The sequence below is a fragment of the Diadema antillarum genome, unplaced genomic scaffold (genome assembly GCF_040938485.1).
Source record: "Diadema antillarum isolate AM-2024a unplaced genomic scaffold, OU_Dant_1.0 scf00000123, whole genome shotgun sequence".
NCBI lineage: Eukaryota > Metazoa > Echinodermata > Echinoidea > Diadematoida > Diadematidae > Diadema > Diadema antillarum.
In genome coordinates this window covers 2,661,180-2,682,802 of record NW_027271012.1, presented here as the reverse complement: position 1 = coordinate 2,682,802, position 21,623 = coordinate 2,661,180, and the positions used below count along the sequence as shown (strand labels likewise).

General features: G+C 40.5%; 1 protein-coding gene across 1 annotated transcript; it reads right to left on the bottom strand.

Moving 5' to 3' along the window:
* Positions 1–896: 896 nt before the first annotated feature.
* On the bottom strand, positions 897–16,158 carry LOC139720214 (galactosylceramide sulfotransferase-like). The gene is made up of 3 exons (XM_071631576.1): positions 16,144–16,158; positions 15,805–16,105; positions 897–1,675 (listed from the first exon to the last, which is right to left on the bottom strand). Exons 1-3 carry the CDS (start codon positions 16,156–16,158, stop codon positions 897–899), a joined length of 1,095 nt encoding a protein of 364 aa, XP_071487677.1.
* Positions 16,159–21,623: the final 5,465 nt, after the last annotated feature.

The following is a 21,623-nucleotide window of genomic DNA, read 5'->3' as shown; positions in this document are numbered from 1 at the left end:
TGGGGGGTAGGCATATCAAATGAGGATGAGAGAACTTTGGAATATATTTGAATTGAAGTGAATGCTATGCTGCATACGTTTTGATGAAATATTTTCAAATTTGTCACCCACCCCCATCCCCCCAATGTAATAAGTGTATGGAAAGGGACCTTACTCTGCTTTTTCAGAATTGAAATTCAATGATCTGATGCACAATGGGTGAAATATTGCGACAGGTTTCTCTCAGAAAAGCAAGAAAGTTTTCCTCATTTCGGGAATGGGAGGAACCTACATTCGAGAGAGCTTTTGCAATATCTCGTAAACACATTTTTGATGGAATTTGGGAGCTATCAATCCCAAAAGTTTACTAAAGTAGTGGTGGGAAACCAAAGCAGGGAAAGGGTTAATTGAAAAGATGTATCCTTTCCCACCAGACAGAACTTTTGCATTTCTTTAACGTGAAGTGAAGTGACAGATCTGGAACACACTTTTGATGAATCATTCTGAAATCTGTCGATCTAAAAATGTAAATCTATGGGAAAGGGCCAAAAGGGGTGTAGAAACAGGTATGCCAGTCCCAGGAGAGAGGGCTTTTGCATTTTTAAAATTGAAATTCAGATATCTGGTACACACTTTGGATTATTTACTTGGACAGTTTTCTATAAAATAATACGAAAATAAAAACACACATTTTGTTGGGAATTATTAGGGGAACAACTGCCCCCCCCCCCATCTCCCAGCCTAGTATTACCATACCACAGCAACACAACAGATGTATCAATGTTCACGTGTAAGCATGGAAGGTAGGGCATTATTATTCCGACAAAGATGGACTTAAAGGAAAGGAGGAGCAGGCCTTGAACCATAAGAGCCTACAAGCAAACAAACGAGCAACAGTTAAAAACAATGTGTTGTCATCAAAGCGTCGGTGGAGCAACCCCGTAGTATCTGGCGATCTGTTTTTGGCGAATGTAACCGGTCATCAGCAACGCAGGCTTGGCCATTGCTTTGCACATTCTGTCATTGGCTGCAGACGGCTTCAACTTAAAACTTTCCACCTTGACCCCTGCAGGGTGCCAGACCTGGGGATCGTTGACCACCACCTGACCAATGCACCTGTCTCTCAACTCGCGGTTCATCTCTTCCAGCTGGTCGACCTCCTTTCGCATGCGCTCCTCGCCGAATGCCCTAACTTTCTCCCAAAACGTCCTGTTGAAGTGATCATATAAGAGACCATCGCCTTTGTTCCACTCTCTGATCTGCTTTACCATCGTCTCCGAGATCTTTGGGATCTGGGATTTGCTGCGCGCGTTCATTTTGAAGTACGTGATATCCTCGAAGTCCCAGCACATTATATCCTTGAGCAAGATGAGTGACTCAGGTAAATACTCTGTCATCATCACCAGGTCGAAATCTCTGCTGGTGAGCTCAATTTTCTTGTCGATGGCAGCTTGGTCAAATTTAAACTCCATCCCGAGGCCAAGGTCGAACAGCATGGAGTCCTTCACGTGGTCTTTACCTGAGCTGCTTTGGTAATACCTGAAGGGGCTCTTCAGAAACGTCGCCAGAGCGCTGGGGCCGGCGAGGTGATAGCGCTGGGGATAATTCATGTATGTGAAGGTGGATTCGAACATCGTTGCAGGGTCGCGCAGAATTGTCACGTAGAGAGCGTCATTTTTCATCACCGATGAGAACCCTTGAGTGTGAATGGAGAATGAAGATTAATGAGTTTTGAGCTGTTAATCGTGATTAATGTACATCGCTAGCTCGTGAACAACAACAAAACACCTCAAAAGGAATCAATACATGGACTAGGTCTTTGCGTGATTGCTGGGCATCAATGAAAATTCAGTGGTTTCAAAGTAGGTAGCCAACAAAATCAAAAAGCATACTTATTTCTCTATTTTTTTTCTGCACCTGAAGCCGATCTAATACAGTGTACTTCTTGATGCAAAAAGAAAGAAAATAATACGATGGGCGATGAGCACTAATTATTGTTGCTCACCATCCGACTACGAAATTTTCTCTGACGAAATTAATGCAAAACGTATATGGAAAAAAAAAAATTAAAACACTCCAATAGGTCTGAGTCGTTGCCCAGGATACCTTGACAGTAATGCACGCTTCCTTCTCATTTGTATTATTTTCCAATGCTGCTAGTGGAATGTCCTTATGGAGATGCCAATTTCACGAAGTGAATACATCTTTTTGATTAATTAATAAATAATACCATAGTAGGACAGAATATTGCAAATATGATATAAAGAAAATACTTCCTTGAAAAATAGAACAAATTGAAATTATGTTTTCTTTTTTATAATAACAACACAAGCCCCCATTCGCGCGCGCGCACACACACACACACACACACACACACCAAATACATGTCCGTTTATAGTCCACTGCCTGGACTGTTTTGTGTGATCATTTACCGCGCACGCACGCATCTCGACCTCCAAAACAGTCCAGTCTGGTTTTAGTAGAGCAGATAAGCCGAAGAATTGTGCAAAATTTGACTAAAGCATGAAACTTTCACCATTGGCAGTACGTGCTAAAGGATTAATTTTAAGATCGGGAGGTAAGTCTGAATTGACCTCTGATGACCTCCAGAGGTCAATGACCTCAAAATGTAAGAAAATTGATATTTTGCATCATTAGTTACTGATAAACACAGTAATAATGTACTAAAACTTAATTTTTGTCACGGTGAAATTGTCTTCATGTTCAACAGAGCCTTGACAGGTTTCTACCTTTCACCTCTGATGGCCTTGAGAGGTCAATGACCTCAAAATGTCAGAAAATTGATATTTGGCGTCATTGGTTAATGATTAACATCGTAATGGTGTACTAAAACTAATTTTGTTACAGTGGAATTGTCCTCATGTTCCACAGAGCCTTGAAAGGTTTCTGCCTTTGACCTCTGATAACCTCCATAGGTCAATGACCTCAAATAATGTCAGAAAATAGATATTTCAATGCGTCACCTGTTACTGATACACGGTAATTGTGTACTAAAAACTAATTTGTGTAAGTGGAATTGCCTCAATGTTCCACAGAGTCTTTGAAGCCAGGTTTTTACCTTTGACCTCTGATGACCTCAGATGACTTATGATGAGGTCATTGACCTCAAAAAACCAGAACATTGATGTTTGGTGCAACTGGTTGATGATAAACATGATTAAGATGTCATATTCATTTGCATTACAATTGAATGGTTTTCCTATTCCACAGAGCAAGAGAAATTACTCACGCGTCTCTACCTTTGTGGCCTCTGAGGACTGTGACATTTCAATGACCTCAAAATATCAGAATATTGGTATTTCATGTATAGTCAATGGTCAACTTATACCCAATGCAGGGGCGGATCCAGGAATTCTGTAAAGGTGGGGGGGGAGGGACGCAACTGATATTTCTGGTGCCACTTCCGGGTTTCATTTGATTTTTTTCTTTTTATTTCGTTTGTTTTTAACCGATAAATAATGGGGGCGTAATTCGCCTCTTGCGCCCCCCTCTGGATCAGCCACTGCGATGTACATGTACAATCATGCATTATGCTGTTATCATTTATGCTATAATAGAAGAATCTTGTCATTCCATGGAACATTAGTCATTACCCTGTGTATTATATCCAACTTTGACCTCTCAGGACAATGAGAGGTCACTGACCTTTTAGAATATCAGAATTTGTGTAGGCTTACCTACATTGATGTTTGGCTTCATTGGTTTATCTTAATGCTTAATCATGTACAAATCATACCTTGACGTTGGATGATCTTGAAAACTTCGACATACTGTGACATGCATTCCATATGAGGCAATCCTGTGTTTTGCAACTAGCTTATTGCCATTGGAGACCTTTATACCCAGGGAATAGATAAGCATTTATGGCAAACCATGGAGAAAGCGGATTGTGCAAAATATTTTGGAGTCTGCTCCCATATAGGGGGCTCAGCTGGAATCACATCGCCACAGCAGTTTAAAAAGGCTATACTTCAACCAAAGACTTTTTCCAGCCGAAGATAATTATCATAAAGTTCAGGTGCTTTGCTACTCCACACTGCTCAGGACTGTCCTGGAATATGCATGAATCATCTGGGATCCATTCACCCAAGCAAAAGTCACATCATGAAGTTTGGAATGAACTAGTGAAGATATGCACTCTTCAGCTGCAATGACCATCACATACAAAACAAGCAGTGTTACAGCCACACTTAAAAAAAAGAAAAAGAAAAACTACAATGGCAATCCCTGTAAGAAAGTACAGCACATGCAAATTCTGCGATGATGTTCTGCATGAAGAACGCCCCAATATCCACTCCGCAGGAAGTTGTGGCTCCATTGCTGCATTCTTCAAAAAAGGCCAATGACCAGAAATGCCAGGCATCCTTTGCAAGAACATAAAGTAGGCTTTCTCCCAAAGGTTTTTTTTTTTTTTTTTTTTTTTTTTTTTTCATCGCTACCCTAGGCAACTGTCTCTTGTATCTCTTTAAAACACTTCAGGAGAGAGATACTCAATATTCAGCTCTGCTATTAAAGATACATATGTCTGTCTTTTTGTTTCTGTTTTTGTTTGCTTCTTGTTGTTGTTGTTTTTTTTGTTGCTGCATATAGATCTTAGGAGACCTTATTAACCAATTAGAAAAAGGCTCCATGGCAAAATATTACAAGATTACACAGTATAGTGAAGAAGAAGAAGAAGAAGAAGAAGAAGAAGAAGAAGAAGAAGAAGAAAGAGAAGAGAAAAATAGATCTGCTGTCAATGATGCAGAGCCAATACCAATCAGTTCCATGGTACCGGGGTAGATCTTAGTCGGCACTGCAAAGGTTCGGATGTCTCTGTTGGCAAAGGATATTCTAAAGCTCCAAGTAAGTCCTTGGGGTGGTTTGAATTGTCTGGGCGTAGAGGGTTGGGTTGGGTCTATGAGGATATGATGCTTTGTTATAACAATTAGGTCTGAGATATCTGTTTTTTATGTTTGTTTTGACCACCGGGCATGCATCTCCTACACATAAGAACATGATAATGTGTTAGACCCAGCCACCACCATTTTTTTTCAATAGATTTTGATATTACAGTGTAGTTTAGAAAATAAAAATAACCTCTCATTGTCCTAGATGGAAGTCAAAACAATGTGTGGAATGCTCTGCATACAATTTTGGACAAACACACACACACACAGAATGCATTTTTCTGGTATAATATTATTTCATAAACAGCTGGCCATTACAAACCAATGAGACCAGACATCAACATTCTTACATTTTGATGCATATCTTTCAATATCCTCCAGAGGTCAGAGGATAATCGCTAATGTTCATGTGAAATGAGTACACGCCCTTTGAGTTGCTCACTTTTATTGCTATAGAAATACACACTATATGCATCATGTCAGTCATTAAGTAATGTGTCAATTTCATTTTCAGTCTTACATTATTTTTTCTACATGTACAAATAAGATCATGGCAAAGTGAACAACTTTTACATCAAAATATAAACGAGAATACTAAAAAAGAAATATATGTAAAAATGTGCAAAGCAAATACCAGGTCAACATCATCTTAAGGTAAACAGGTGAAGGAAATCACGGTATTGATAAACAATAACTACATGACTGGGAGAGCGACCACTGAACAATATTGTTTCTTTAGTTCTCTCTTCTTTTCAACAAGTGGAATAAAACACATGCACATACCGGGGCTTCAGTTTGGAGGAGGGATGGGGTGGTGGCAGGGATAGTTGACCCCCACTCCAATAAATTCTGAGATGTGGACTTTGTTTTATTTTGCTTTTTGCTTTTTAGACAGAAAATTGTCCCGGTTTCTACCCTTAGATTCAGTACACTCCTTTTACTGATAATCTCCCAAATATTCCATCATAAATGTGTACACAAGTTTTGTTTTTTTAATTTCTATTTTTAATGCAAATGTTTCCTCGCATGGGAAGGGTTGGGGGACAGCCCTTTCATACCCTCCTCTTGCTATATCAACCTCCCCTCCATGCACTGATTATGGCTACACATTTGGGGATGGACATTTTTTTTTTTTCAAAAGGATAGTTCAACCCAGAGTGGCACGAGATCATTAAATTGAAAACAAAAGAATGCAAAAGCTCCATAATGTGGGAGGGGGGGGATACCTCCACCCACATCCTTCCCTCGAATCGTCTCCCTCCATCGATGGCTGACTTACGACACCTCTCTGATACAAATTTCGAGACATTCCTTCAAAAGTACATGTGTGCCAGATCGTTGAATTTCATTTCTTAAAAATCAAGAGCTCTCTCGAATGGTAGTGGAATACCCTACCCTCTCCAACAAAAGCTGCACTAAATCACTGATTTCAGGTCTAAAACTGCAAAAATCCAATCCCCGACCCATACCCTCCCCCTCCGCTCCACTCCTTTGCACCATGGACTTATGCTCACACGTATTTTCCAAGTTCCCCCCCCCACCTGAAAACAGATCGACACCCCTGCTCTGCATGTGCACACACCCGATGTAGATAATTACCTGAAAGGTTCTGCGGAATGAGCAGCCACTTTTTTGGTCACAGAAATGCATGGTTTGTAAGCCCTACATTATAAACAATTAACTATTAACTATCGCAATATCAATATTAATATCGTCACATTTCATTTGAGATCTTTGACCTTGTGTGATTTTCATAGGTGAAAGGTAATGGCTCGTTAATAAGCAGGGCCTACGAATGATCTCTAGAACATCATCATGTTTACCATTAATCAATGATGCCAAACTATTCTGATACTTTGAGGTCAATGACCTCTCGAGATCATCAGAGGTCAAAGGCAGAAACTCGTCTGTGTGGCTTGGAATATGAAGCAATGTCATTGTAAAACAAATACGCTTGTTTTGCACATCTTTACCATGTATATCACCAACCAATGATGTCATCGTTCAATATTCTGATATTCTGAGGTCATTGACCTTTCAAGGTCATCAGAGGTCAAAGGTAGAAACCTGTCTGCTCTTTAGAATATGAAGACAATTTCACTGTAAGAAAGATATGCTTGTTTTGCACTTCAGTCTTAACAATGTTACCATTAACCAATGACATACAGATCAATATTAGATATTTTGAGGTCATCGACCTCTAAAGGTCATCAGAGGTCAAAGGTTCAAACCTTGTCAATGCTCTGTGGAATCAGAAAATGGTTTTCCTGAAGTATAGATGCATATTTAGTGCATCATAACCACATATATCATTCACAAATGTCGCAAAACATCGATATTCTGGTATTTAAAGTTCATTGACCTCTGGAGGTCATCAGAGGTCAAAGGTTGAAACCTGTCAATGCTCTGTTGAATCAGAAAATGATTTCTCTGTAGTATACATGTATGCTTAGTGCAACATAACCACATCTATCATTCACAAATGTCTCCAAACATCAATAGTCTGATATCTAAAGTTCATTGACCTCTGAAGGTCATCAGAGGTCAAATATGACTTACCTCCCGATCTCAAAATAAATCTTATGGTATGTACTAACACTGGTGAAAGTTTCATGCTTTAGTCAAATTTTGCACAATTCTCGTGATTTTGAGGGCTTACCCGCTCTACTATTTGCCAAGTCTCCCCGAAATATTTCGGAAAAAATTGGCCCCACCCCCACCCCCTCATTCATTTCGAGCATCCTGATTGGTCGATGAGATCGCGTCCAGCAGGCAATTTGCGGGATCGAAAAAAGTCGATCGATCTCTAATCTTGTAGTCTTATTGCAAACAGGTACATTGCATTTAGCAATATAACATACGTATTTTACGCCAATATTTGTATTAATCTCATGATATATGAATGGAATTTCAAAATTATTTTTTTATAATTAAAAATTGCTCAAATAATATATCTTAGAGATCATAAGAGGAGAATGAAATTAGAAAGTGCATAAACCGTGCGTAAGATTAAGACTAACTTCTACTCGTTCCCATAACTGTTATAAATTAAATTATAAATATCACAATTATCAACATTTTAAATCTATTTTTTGACCAAAAAAAATAATAATTTAGAAATTACAAATGAAAAATTGATAAATACGTATAGAAAAGATATTCGCTTATTTAAAGTATCGTGACCTATTGTACATGTCAATTTCGAGATGGCTTTTACTTCTCGATCGGGGATCCCCCGGATCGCGTGAACAGCATAAAGCTTGTGCAGTGTGCTTTTCGTATTGATTCCGAGTCTTGCGTTTTCCGACCAAAATCTGTGCAGCATTTTAAGTATTTCCTCCAAATCTTGTTTACATGATCAATGGATGTCAACATCAGCGTCTCCGCGTCACTTTTCTGACAGTGATAATGAGAAGAGCATTCAATGCAATGTGCTACTGAGAAGCTTGGATTCGTTGACGGTTTCGGGGAGCAGCAGCAGAACCAGAACTTAGAAGTCCCTACTACACTAACTCGTTTATCCGTGCGTGGTCATGATTTGTTTATCTCCTGGCCCTGCCGACTGGTTTCGGCAATAGTGTGGTGTTCCAACTTCCAAGCTGCACCGTTATGCGTTGATATTCTTCGCAAACTAGATCTACATGATGGACCAGACTCTCCGAAAGCTGTGGCTCTTGTTGTCATGCCTTTACGGATCTTGCTTGGCCTGCATGACAAAGTCAAAGACTCAAGCGGCCTAGCGGTAACATTGGGTAAGCTAATCATTTAGATCTATCCAGTTTCTAAAAATGATTCGTCAAGGCAACTTTCATTACGTGTCTCTTGTCTTGAATTACAAACTGTAACTGTAGGCCCCTTGTTGAACAACAAAAAAATGATTGTAAAACTATTAATTGTAGTTATGTCTGGCCTCTCTGGGCCGGGTAGGGTAAACACATGTCAGGTTTCTACTACAGTACTACTCTTGTGAGTGTTCCTAGGTGTACTGAGTTAAATTCTGTGTAATTGTGATACATTGTTAACACCGTAACTGCACTGGTTTAATTGTTTTGTACAGTATAGTAACTACTGTAACTTTCTCGCATACAAATGCAATTACACAGAGGCCTACTGCCTTTTCATAGCTTTAGTCTGTGAGCCACAGCCTGTGTCTCGTCGGCTTTGCTCCTCTACACAGAGGAGCGATCGAGACACCTGCTGTGGCCCACAGACTAATTCTTGATGTGCATGTACATTGAGAAAAAAACTCAAATAGGAACATGTTTCAGTATGCAAATGTACTCATACTTGTTCATCTATAGATTAAAATTATGCAGTCTTATGGCTATGCGATATGCATTGTAGAGACTGCAGGCATTATTAAAATCACTTATGTGCAATGTATTTTTTTTTTTAAATCTTACTGGGTTTTTTTTTTCCAAATAGGGGGACCGCATCTGGAGACACCAAAGCATTTCGAGCAGCGTATGGAAAATTGGGTGAATTACGATCGAAACTCAAGTCGTCAGTCCCGCTGTTGCCCTGACAGCCACTGCAACCAGAGATGTGCGTAGCGGTATCATCAAAAACTTTGGTCTTCGCAATAATGTGTGGGTAAATCAGTTGCCGGACAAGCAAAATATAAGACATGTTGTAAAGTCTGCTGCAAGAGATTTAGATACAATGTTCTAGTGGCTGGCAGATGACTTGAAGACCCATGGTGCATGTTGTGAAACGATGATAAGAAAAATGTGCAGTAATGTGTACGTGACCTTTATGGCACTGCTTCTAGAAGGTTGCCACAGGTACATGTATGTTAATAAGTTAATATGTACCACCGGAACAAGGAAACTGATATTCAAAAGGAAATTGTTGACAGCATGTTGGCAACAGATGGTGAAATCAGAGTTCTGATAGCTACCATTGCGTCTGCCCTGGGTGTTGACGCAAGCAGCGTACACAGTACGGTTTTGTGTGGATGCCCAAGTGATCAGGACGATTATCCACTTTTTAAAAGCACTCAATTTTCAGACTTTATCAGATTATACTGGTAACATGAAGAATCATGTACAGCTGTACAGCTGTACATCGTAGCTCAGATTTTTTTTTAAACTAAAAAAATGTTACGTATACACGTGTACATGTAGCTTGTACCTTTGGGCTTTGAAAATTGTTTTTTTAGAGAATTCATGTGGATGTTATTACCGCTGAGTGACTCATGTCATACTACGCAGGATTTTTTCACCCATCAATCCTTGGCTCATTTTGCCACTCAGAATTTCATCCCTACAGAATCAGAACAAAAAATGCAAAGTACGTGTAAATTTGAGGAAAAAACTCACTTTTATCTCAAAAGATATTTCACCATTACTAACATGATTAATAACAGGCATTGCATGGAAACATGCATGTTTCTCTCAGTCTATAGGGGAAATCATTCCCCAATGTCTTTTGTTAATCATGTTTTAGATATTATCTTATGTATCAACTGACAGGTGTTGTCATCGACGAAAACTTGCTTTTGAGGGGCTTTTTAAGGGAGCATCGTAGCAATCGAAAGATAAATACTGAAAATATTAAAAAGTATAATATATTATTTTGGTCACATTAGCAAAGATCAAGCAACGTAAAGTAAAGTGGTGGGGGGGGGGGGGCTGCAAGCTGGAGAGACAAGGGTCAATAGTTATCCTCCCCCCCCCCCCCTTTAGACGGGAGGGATCTATGGGTGGCTCCTTAAGAAAATGTGGATGTGAATTTATTCCATTTTTTAGCACACCACAAGTGAGCACGCATTTGCATTGCACAGGTCTTGACGTGAAAATGGAGCGGCATTATACTTTCACAGACGCATCATCTGATTCTGCAACCATGCGGTCATTTCTATACGAACCCTTGTGCATCTCTAGAGAGAAATTTTATTTAATTTGGGCAAACTGATTCAACAACAACATCAAAACGGGAAACGGCCTCTTTGCCTGAACTGAAAAATCATTGCTCGTTACAATGAACAAAATTGCATGCATGTAAAGGGATGTGACGCGAAGTTTCCCTTAACTCTATAAAAATCACACTCCTGAGGCCAAATTCACTTTGGTCTGACGTGATTACCCACGCCGATGAAAATCGGCAGGGGATTATGTAAAGGGTTCCGTATGTTTGTTTGTTTGTTTGTTTGTTTGTTTTTGTTTGTGTACAAGATAACAAGAGAACGGGTAAACGGATTTGCACGAAATGTTCAGGGGATGTTTGGATAATGGCAGGAAAGAATCGATTAGATTTGGGTGATAATCGGTTGACCCTTGCAAATTCTGTGTGACCTTGAAGTTTTGACCCCATGATATAGTGACCACTCCGAAAATTTCCCGTTTCTCACTTTGCGATTTTCCGCTACCATACGATCACATAAACTCCCAAACGATCCGACTTCGCTGCTCAAATGTTTGTAAGAATTCCGAAATTTAAGTTAAGGCCTATTTGAGGGACTATGTCCTTCTAGATTTATGAAAGTTCGTTCTCCGTCGTCACAGACTGGCCCGTATTTTGATGATTTTTCAAATTAACATTGATTGTTTTTTTCGTTGGAGGAGCATTTGCTCGGTCAGTTACACTGCACGATATGCGCGCTCAATGTCAATGCGTGTGCAAGGCCGCTGAAAATGCATTGCGCTCTACACTGTTGGTGCAAAATTGCATCGGGGACGTTGCGGCGCTCGTTGGTGACCGAATACTGGTGCAGTAGACATTTGCATTCAACCCTTGCATTGAATAATTTCCGTAGACACTAATCATAGGGGTACCTGTAGTTGCCTAGGGAGTACGTAAATTTGTTTTTTCTTTTGCGCTTTTGTGGATACCATCAAAGATCGTACACTCATACGACCTTTGCTATCATCACACTCTTGGCTTGCTATGAGCAAAATATCCCGCAAGAAAACGGCGTATTTCTCGATTTTTAGCGCTTTTTCGGCGACCCGTCGCGTAGACAATATACTCTTAAAACTGGACTTAATTCGCGCGCGCTTGGAAAAGTTCTGATTCTGCACTTTTGACGGTGGTATTTGGGATTTTCGATGGATTTTTGGAGGAGACTAAAGGACTTTCCTGCACTGTAAAAACATCGGTGTTAGATTTAACACCACGGGTGTTAAATCTAACACCGATCAAACTTCAATAAAGGACCACACCCACAGGTGTTAAAAATGCACTGTGATGGTGTTGAAAAGTGTTCACCTGACACTTCGTGGTGTCAACTTGACACTGTACCTGGTGTTATTTTGACACTGTACTGGTGTTAATTCAAAAATGACACCACATGGTATTGATTTGATATTTGTTGGTGTTAATATCAATGGTTTAACACCCGTCCAGCTTCAATAAGAGACCACACCAGCTGGTGTTACTTTGGTGTAAATTTATTTTCACATTTTTCAAAAATCTAGTATTTTAACGTAAAATTATTGATCGTCTTGTTTAAATTAAAGATCAACAAGAAGTGCAGTTACTAAGAAACTCTTCAAAAAACAGTTTAAAATTTGGAAATGACACCCGGAGGTGTTAATTTAACACCATAAATGAGCACCGAAAATTTAACACCAGCTCGGTGTTCACTATTTAACACCGGACTTTTTGCAGTGTGCTATGAGTGAGTGTTACCGTATGTGAAATGATGTGATTTGCGTGTGATGACTGTGACTGTAGACCCAAAGATCGTACACTTCAGTGTACGATCTTTGGTAGAACTCACTGGCTGGTGATAAAGCACACTGGCAATTAAGTGACCGAATTCTGGTAGATGACCGAATGCACATTATGTTTACCCCGACTTTGTACAAGGCGTGGGTCTGCCGCCTTTGACGGCCCCTCTCTAGTTTGTTTATCAGACTGTCAATTTAGGTGCGGAATTTCATTGAATGAGCTCGACTTAAGCGGAAATTTCAGCCAAACGTACAGTTTTGTGAATTTAGTTAACAACGCAGAAAAATTAAGTGAACACATAATGAAGTTTGAAGAAATTTGGACAAGCCGCTGAAAAGTCATAACATATCTGCAATCACGTTTCGGTTTTATAGATCTCTTAAGCCGCCATCGCAAGATGAGAAAGATATAAAACAATACCCGATAACATGAAAGTACAACAATATGAATACGAACAAACACTGGCGTAGCCAGGGGGGGGGGGGGGGGGGGGCGATGGGGGCGATCGCCCCCCCCCCCCCTAAGATTTGGACCGGGGATTTGGGAGGCGGAAAAAAAATGCGTGTATACTGTATATGCATGCACATGAAGCGGGCCTCCTTTGCAACCTTTCAGCAAATAAGATATTTTTTGAATATTTCACTCAAAGTGTGCACCAGATCGTTGAATTTCAATTCAAAATATGCAAAATCTCTCGTGCTTGGGAGGGGGATACCCGCCCCCGCCCCCCCCCCCCTTCCACCATGCATAGAAGTATAGACTGTGGCTATACTCAGATCGCTTTATTTCAATTCTAAAAACGCAAAAGCTCCGCGAGGGGGAGGAGGAATCCCCCTTCCTCTATATATACCTCACTAGACTTTATACATACACACAGATGGTGCACATTCGGAATAAGAGCTAAATTCCGTGATTTTATCACTTCGATAAAAAGTATTGCACCAAAAATTTGCAACAGATCGCTGAATTTCAGGGGGGCGTTTCATCAACGAGTTCGTCGGAGGTTTTCACCGACAAATTTGCTATCAGCCAATCAGACGCAAGGATTTACACTGACAACTGTTAAAAGCTAATGAAATCCTTGCGTCTGATTGGCTGATAGCAACTTTGTCGGTGAAAACTCCGACGAACTCGTTGATGAAATGCCCCCCTGGTCTGAAAACGCAAAATCACCTTCGTGTGGGAGGGGATATGCCCCTATCTACACCCTCGTGTGCATGCTTTTTCTGTTTGACTGCTGAACAGAGTGTTCATGATATTCAGTGTAAGAATTAATACAAGAAGATTATTTAGATGATACCATTTTATAGGCAAATTGTTCAGTAATAATCTACACTAAATTATGGCTGCAACTTTAAACAAGTGGGACTGTTTCATCTCGTTAAAACACGCAAAAACATGCATCTAATTGCACCATTTGCAACATCAAAATGCAAAAAGTTCTTACCGTGGGAGGGGGACACCCCCTCCCACACCCTCCCCTCCCCCCTCGCTCTCTCCGCTCTCTCGGGTTCAGTCGCGTTCATGATATTCAGTGAAAAGAAGTAATACAAGAAGCGTATTTAAATGATAGCATTATTTTATAGGCAAATTGTTCATTGATAATCTACATCAAAATATACTGCAACCTTAAACAAGTGGGACTGTTTCACGTCGATAAAACGCGCAAAAACATGCATCAAATTGCACCATTTGCAACATCAAAATGCAAAAAGTTCTCACCGTGGGAGGGGGGACACCCCCTCCCCTCCCCCCTCGCTCGCTCTGCTCGCTCGGGTTCAGTCGCGTTCATGATGTTCAGTGAAAAGAATTAATACAAGAAGTGTATTCAAATTATACCATTTTGTAGGCAAATTGTTCAATGATAATCTACATCAAAATATACTGCAACCTTAAACAAGTGGGACTGTTTCAACTCGTTAAAACACGCAAAAACATGCATCAAATTGCACCATTTGCAACATCAAAATGCAAAAAGTTCTCACCGTGGGTGGGGGACACCCCCCTCCCACACCCTCCCCTCCCCCTTCACTCGCTCCGCTCGCTCGGGTTCAGTCGCGTTCATGATATTCAGTGAAAAGAATTAATACAAAAAGTGTATTTAACGTATACCATTTTATAGGCAAATTGTTCAATAATAATCTACACTAAAATATACTGCTACCTTAAACAAGTGGGACTGTTTCACGTCGATAAAACGCGCAAAAACATGCATCTAATTGCACCATTTGCAACATCAAAATGCAAAAAGTTCTTACCGTGGGAGGGGGACACCCCCTCCCACACCCTCCCCTCCCCCACCGCTCGCTCCGCTCGCTCGGGTTCAGTCGCGTTCATGATATTCAGTGAAAAGAAGTAATACAAGAAGATTATTTAAATGATACCATTTTTTAGGCAAATTGTTCAATAATAATCTACACTAAATTATACTGCAACTTTAAACAAGTGGGACTGTTTCATCTCATTAAAACACGCCAAAACATGCATCAAATCGCACCATTTGCAACATCAAAATGCAAAAAGTTCTCACCGTGGGAGGGGGACCCCCCTCCCACACCCTCCCCTCCCCCTTCACTCGCTCCGCTCGCTCGGGTTCAGTCGCGTTCATGATATTCAGTGAAAAGAATACAAGAAGTGTATTTAACTTATAGCATTTTGTAGGCAAATTGTTCAATAATAATCTACATCAAAATAAACTGCAACCTTAAACAAGTGGGACTGTTTCACGTCGATAAAACGCGCAAAAACATGCATCAAATTGCACCATTTACAACATCAAAATGCAAAAAGTTCTTACCGTGGGAGGGGGGACACCCCCCTCCCACACCCTCCCCTCCCCCCCCCCCCCCCCTCGCTCGCTCCGCTCCTTCGGGCTCGGTCGCTTCGCTCCCTCGCAGACTAACCGCCCCCCCCCCCCCTAAGATGAAATCCTGGCTACGCCGTTGCAAACAAAAATTGATCCACATTTCTTCAAAATAAATGTATGCCCTCGACTAGTACCTGATGTGTGAAAGGTAATTTAGTATTTCCCCTGATTCCTGATGGGGAGGCGAGTCGACTACCTTGGCATTGTGCCTGAAAACGTAAATATTCTGTGGAATTCTTTTTTTTTGTTGTATTTTACCTACATCTGTTGGAAACAAATTAATTTTAAACGTAGTATCAACGAAGGACTTAAGGAACACATAACATGCAAACAAAACATATGGAAAAAACTGACTTCATTATACAATTATTGTACCTTCTTTGCTGAAGCGGGTATGATGGCAGAGGATGTTGTAGTCGGACACGGGGAAATTCATCGCAGCCTTCTTACTGAAGTATGTGTGGCCTAGATAGTTTCCGGACGACGGCAGCACAAAATCCAGGTTATACTTATCTCCGAACCGCATCAGAATGTTCTGAACGGTGCTGCTGCTGCACTTGTGCATCTTGAAGAAAGCTATATTGTAGCGCCGCTTGCAGGTCGCCGCCTGGACTTGACTGGAAGTCATCTGACCTGTATTGGAAGTCACCTGATTGTTACTGGAGGTCACCTGACTCTGTATAGAAGTCGTCACGACATTTTCCTTCTCTACACTTTTCGATGTTGCATCCTTTCTTGTTGTTTGCGGTAGGACTACCGGTGGTTTTGGTGTCATCACCGTGCCATTTGTCTTGTTATCAATGGTGTCGTTGAGTTGAAAAGTACGATTTGTCTGCCGAATAATGCTGGCAACATCCTAGTGCAAGGAATGCGAGAAACATCACAAGTTTACTCACGTATGTCCAAATTTTATGCATACGGATACCCTCATCTGAGGCTTGCCTGAGGTTGAACGACATTTCATATCCAAAAACGCCGAATGAATCTTATTGACTTTGTTAATTTGTAACTTGGTCATCAAAGAGAAAGAGAAAAGATATAATATATATATATAAATAAATATATAAATATATATACTTGTATATATATATATATATATATATATATATATATATATTATCTCCTTAGATTTATATACACTGGCAAACTGGTCTATTAAAGGAGTAAAAAAAACCACGTAATTATAACATCAAATAATCATGCCATGAATATAGCACATTTTAATACCCAACCCTGTCGTTCTGTATTCCACACAATAGCCGTACGTAGGCTACACTTTGAGTTCTAGAAGGCTGTCGAGCAAAACGTTGGACACAGGTGGTCTTCTAATGATACATGATAACAAAGGAGAACAGAACTCGGGGCAATGAAATACACTTGCTGAGGATTAGAGAACAAGAAGGATATCAAGTGCATGATGTGATGGAGCAACGTGTGAGAGTTGTAGAATAAGGAAATACAAGGCTGTATCAGGAAGTACTAGTATTTAGTTGCATGGACGATGCCCTCTAAAGTGCTTTCTTATTTTTTTTTTCACAAATTAGATTACACAACAAAGAGTGTGTGCGAAACTTTTAGGATACCCAGCAGGTAGGTAGGATATTTTCGCCACCTAAACGAAGGCTGTTCTTGTACATAATCGCGCTTCCAACGCCGAGGTCGACACTTCCACACTATTCCATTATTCCTGGCTATTTGTGGATAGAATGTGTACATTATATACGAGCACTCTTCAACCTCCTTTGCATCATAAAAGCAAAGAGCCAAGCGATTACGCTAACATGGAACATGTCAATATGTCGATGTTGGAAAAGCTGCACATTATACCCACTGCAAGTTGTGTTTGATATTCTATCGGTGTCTATAGTACCAACACTGAATATTAATTCCTCTGTCTTAACACAGATAGGAGACAAAATAAGCAAAATGTTCTAATCATTAATTGGCACCTACTTCATTTCCTTGTCCATCGTGGTCAGAAAAATTCGGCCATATCCGAGGTACAGCAGCAGGCCTACATGTAAAGACAAAATAAACGTAATAGCAATAACTACACTGTAAAATACGAGAGTGATAAATCATGCAAACATACGCATTCTTTCTTTAGACATATCGAAAGGATTTACAAACTAAACCTGATAACAGACACCAGCGTCTTGATTCTGGCGACATAGACAAAATCTCGCGACACTATCATCACAATGCAAAATGACGAGTCGTTAATATCTTTACAGGACATTATACATGCTCATCCACACAATATGTGTGGATAGAGGAAATAATTAAAGCAGTATCAGCAGAACACAGAACGCAGTGAGAGAATGATGAAAACCGGACAATCCGTTCAAAACTATGAATTTTCCGTAGCTAGATGAGAAGACTGCAACAGATTGTGACGTTACTGCATTTAATTAATCATTTATTTATTCATTTATTCATTCATTCATTCGTTTTTATTACATTCATTTCTTTGTGAAAAGTACACACTTGCTACTGACAAATGTTAATGGTAATATGACTCCCCTACTTTCTGAAAAAGGGGGAGTCAAGTGCTCGTCAATTTTGCGGGAAAAAAAATTATAAAGATATATTCATAATGATCATGTTTATACTTCCTTTAAATATCGTTGTCCTGCGGTAATCGATCCCAACAGTTTTGAACCAACCGGCTCGTGTGAGCTCGATACAAAACTACATGGCAGAGTTAATTGGCGTTAACAACGCCAGCACTGTCACCTGAATGACTGTAAAGTGCCAAAAACATTGCAGCATTTCCTGTATTTTACATCAAGTGTGAGTAAAAGTGTGACAGAAACACAGTCATTCTCTGGCGTGATTTGTAAAATGGAAATTCATGTCAAACGGAAACTCGTTTGATTTCCAACGTGAGTCACGTCTATAACTAAATCATGATCGACTCACTTTAAACGTTACATTAACAGCAGGTTGACCATGTAGTGTATTAAGACAGCGGGACAAACGCGTATTATTATAATCACCTGTGAAAAATGCTGCATCGCCTCCTAAATACTGTACCATTTTCACTTCACAGTGCCTGGAAAACGCAAGGACATGATATTACAACCAGCATAACTAATATAATATCTCTTTCTCTGATTCCAGCCAAAGCGCCTAGGACAAACTCGAACTGTTTGTTTGTCTGTCTGAAACATAAATCTTAATGGCAGTTGGTATTTGCTGAGAGACAATGAGAAGCAATATTTCTTTTGCATTTTCTTGTTCAGAAGCAGTATTAGTGCTGGTACAGAATCTACCGCCTTTCAAGCTCAACTACTGTCGATATCGTCTCCATACATAGATATACAGTGCGTATCAAAAAAAAAGTAGTCCAACTTTACAGGGCTACTGTTTCATAATTGCCAGCTACGGAGAGCGCAATGCTTATTTTGAGGAAAGGGAAACTCTTCTTCTTTCCATTGATACCTAATCATTGATTGTAGACAAATGACATGCATGACTGAGCACATACGTTGAAGACGACAAATTGCACTTTTCCAGGTTTCAGCGTTTAATATCGCGACGGAACACTAATGAATGAATGAGGGCTCCCGTCTGAGGACAAAGAACCGACACTTCTTTTTATCTTCGAACGCACAGACCTTTCTATGTACTACAAATAAAGATAGATCACAGTTTGTATTTTTCCGATAGCATCCTCAATTCTACGAATTAGTTCCCCCAACCCCTTTCCCTCCTTTATAGGGACTGCAAAGTCCGATAACCCAGGACTCAAATTTATTGACTCGAGGAGTATTAGAATAGCCTATCACTCGGGTGCCGTTTATACTCCTTGTTTGTGCACAACTGAGGTCGACATGAAATATCGAGCCGACTTCTATGCTGTACTTTAAGATATGACAAGTACAGATAGAATATAAGGAAACAAAGGAAGAGAAATGGAAAATGCACTAGAAATTGTATTGGCTTGGTGGGGAAAAATGATTATGCATGTAATGCTCAGTAAAGTACAGCGTGTCCCAGAAAAAACGAAACCGAGTTTCCTCTTAATTTTCTAGTATCAAAATCATAAATTTTCTTTATGAAATGTACATGAATGGAAAGATACGTTTCTCCTCTTTCATTTGGTGTACAACACAAAGTTTATAATCCACGCATGACTGAGTTAGAACAATAGACAGTAGTACTAGTAAATTTTCATTTGCACGAGGAAATTGTAACTTTGTGCGAATATTTCGTACTTTTTCGCCATTCCTTTTCAATAATGACAGTTATAACTTTAATATTCATTATTTTTCCTATCATATCACAGCTCGTGCGTAAGAAAAGGTTCATATATGCTAGAGAAATCTTAATTTGAAAATATGCTTTAATTCTACGCTGAAAGAGGGATAATTAAAGAAGGAGCCATTAAGATTTCCCGACTTCGCACATAACAATGGCCGTCATGCTCCGATGAATTTACACAAATGCGTGTGCGTGTGTGTGTGTGGGGGGGGGACATAAAGAGAACAATAGAAGCAGTTTGACTGTAAATAGGGTCGAAAAAACAGACGATCATGAGCTTGCCTGACCATGCAGCTGACCACAGAGCAAAGAGTGTTCATTGTAACGGAGTGGTCTCGTTCTGGGAGCCTGCAACAAGTTGCAGCAGCCTTCCATGACCGATTTCCAAATCGTGATGTTCCTGCGAAGTCAACGCTTTGGAGAAACATCAGAAAGTATCAGCATGAAGGGACAAGCCGATCTGGTCGAAGAAGGACTGTCAGGTCAGAAGAAAATGTGGCTGCAGTAAGACGTACCATGGAAGACAACCCCCAAGTTTCTATGAGGAGGAATGGGCTGGCGATATCAAGGTCTTCGTTCCATCGCATTGTTCGGCAAGATATGAGATGGTACCCCTACAGGATGCTGTGTCGGCATCAGCTCCGGCCTGGAGACCGTGCGCGTCGTCTACAGTATTCCAGATGGCTTCTTGATCACGGCGAACGATTTCTGGAAAATATCGTGATCGGCGACGAGTCCTCCTTTTTCATGAATGGCCGCGTCTGCAGTCACAACGTCCGCCAGTACGCACCTCACCATGATCCACCTGCATTCATTTATGAAAGGAATGCAAGCCGAGAGAAAGTTTCTGTGTGGTGCGGTCTCTGCGGCAACGGGGCTCTGATAGGTCCTGTTTTTTTCAACGGCAGTCTACACGGAGAAGCCTACATGCACCTGATCGACGAAGAGATAGTTCCTCGCCTTGAAAGGGAACATGCACGAGATGGAAACGGCGCCTTTCGTCGCTTGTGGTGGATACAGGATGGGGCGCCCGCCCACCGTCAACTGATCGTGAGGGAGAGATTGCATCAGCTCTTCCAAGACAGAGTCGTCGCCATGAATCATCCCATCGAATGGCCTCCGCGGAGTCCTGACCTCACCCCTTGTGACTTCTTTCTCTGGGGCTTCCTCAAGGGAAAAGTCTTCGTCACTCCTCCTCGTGACCTTGAGGATCTGACGGCCAGAATCGTCGAAGCGGTGGACGGTCTCCGACAGGACAGAGGATTGATTCGCCGCACAGTGAGAACCATGAGGTCGAGGGCGCAGACATGCCTCGAAAGAGACGGCGGTCATGTTGCATGAACTTGAACTCTCATTGACAAGCTTAATCAGTTTATTTTTGTGTTATGATCATGAAATAATAAAAAAAAGCACGATGAAACTCAATTTAGTTCAAGTTATTTCATTTTTAATTCCAAACATAATTCATGCTTAATCAGCGAATGGTTTGAAAAATTCTTGGTGCGATCTTCCGGTTTGCTTGATTTCATTGAATGTGTTATGATTGATTACTTGTACGAGATGTTGCTTGAAGTGAGTGAATGAAGTAGTGGCAACCAAATGATTGAAGTGAGAGTGACCCGCCTAAAAAAATCAACAACAAAAAAAAAGAAACCCACACGAAACAAAACAAAACAACAACAACAACAACAACCAAAAAAAGAAAAACTTGCATGCAAAAATAAATAAACAAACAAGCAAACACACACACACACACACACACACACCAAATCACACAAAAAGCTCAAAAGGACTGTCTGCACTGCACTTGTACTTTTGAATTAAGAGTGCAAGTTTAGTGATAGAAAGTGGGGAACCTCATCTCTGTTTTTCCCTCCCTTTAAAAAAAAACCAAACAAACAAACAAACGTCCCGCCTTCCCCTTCAGT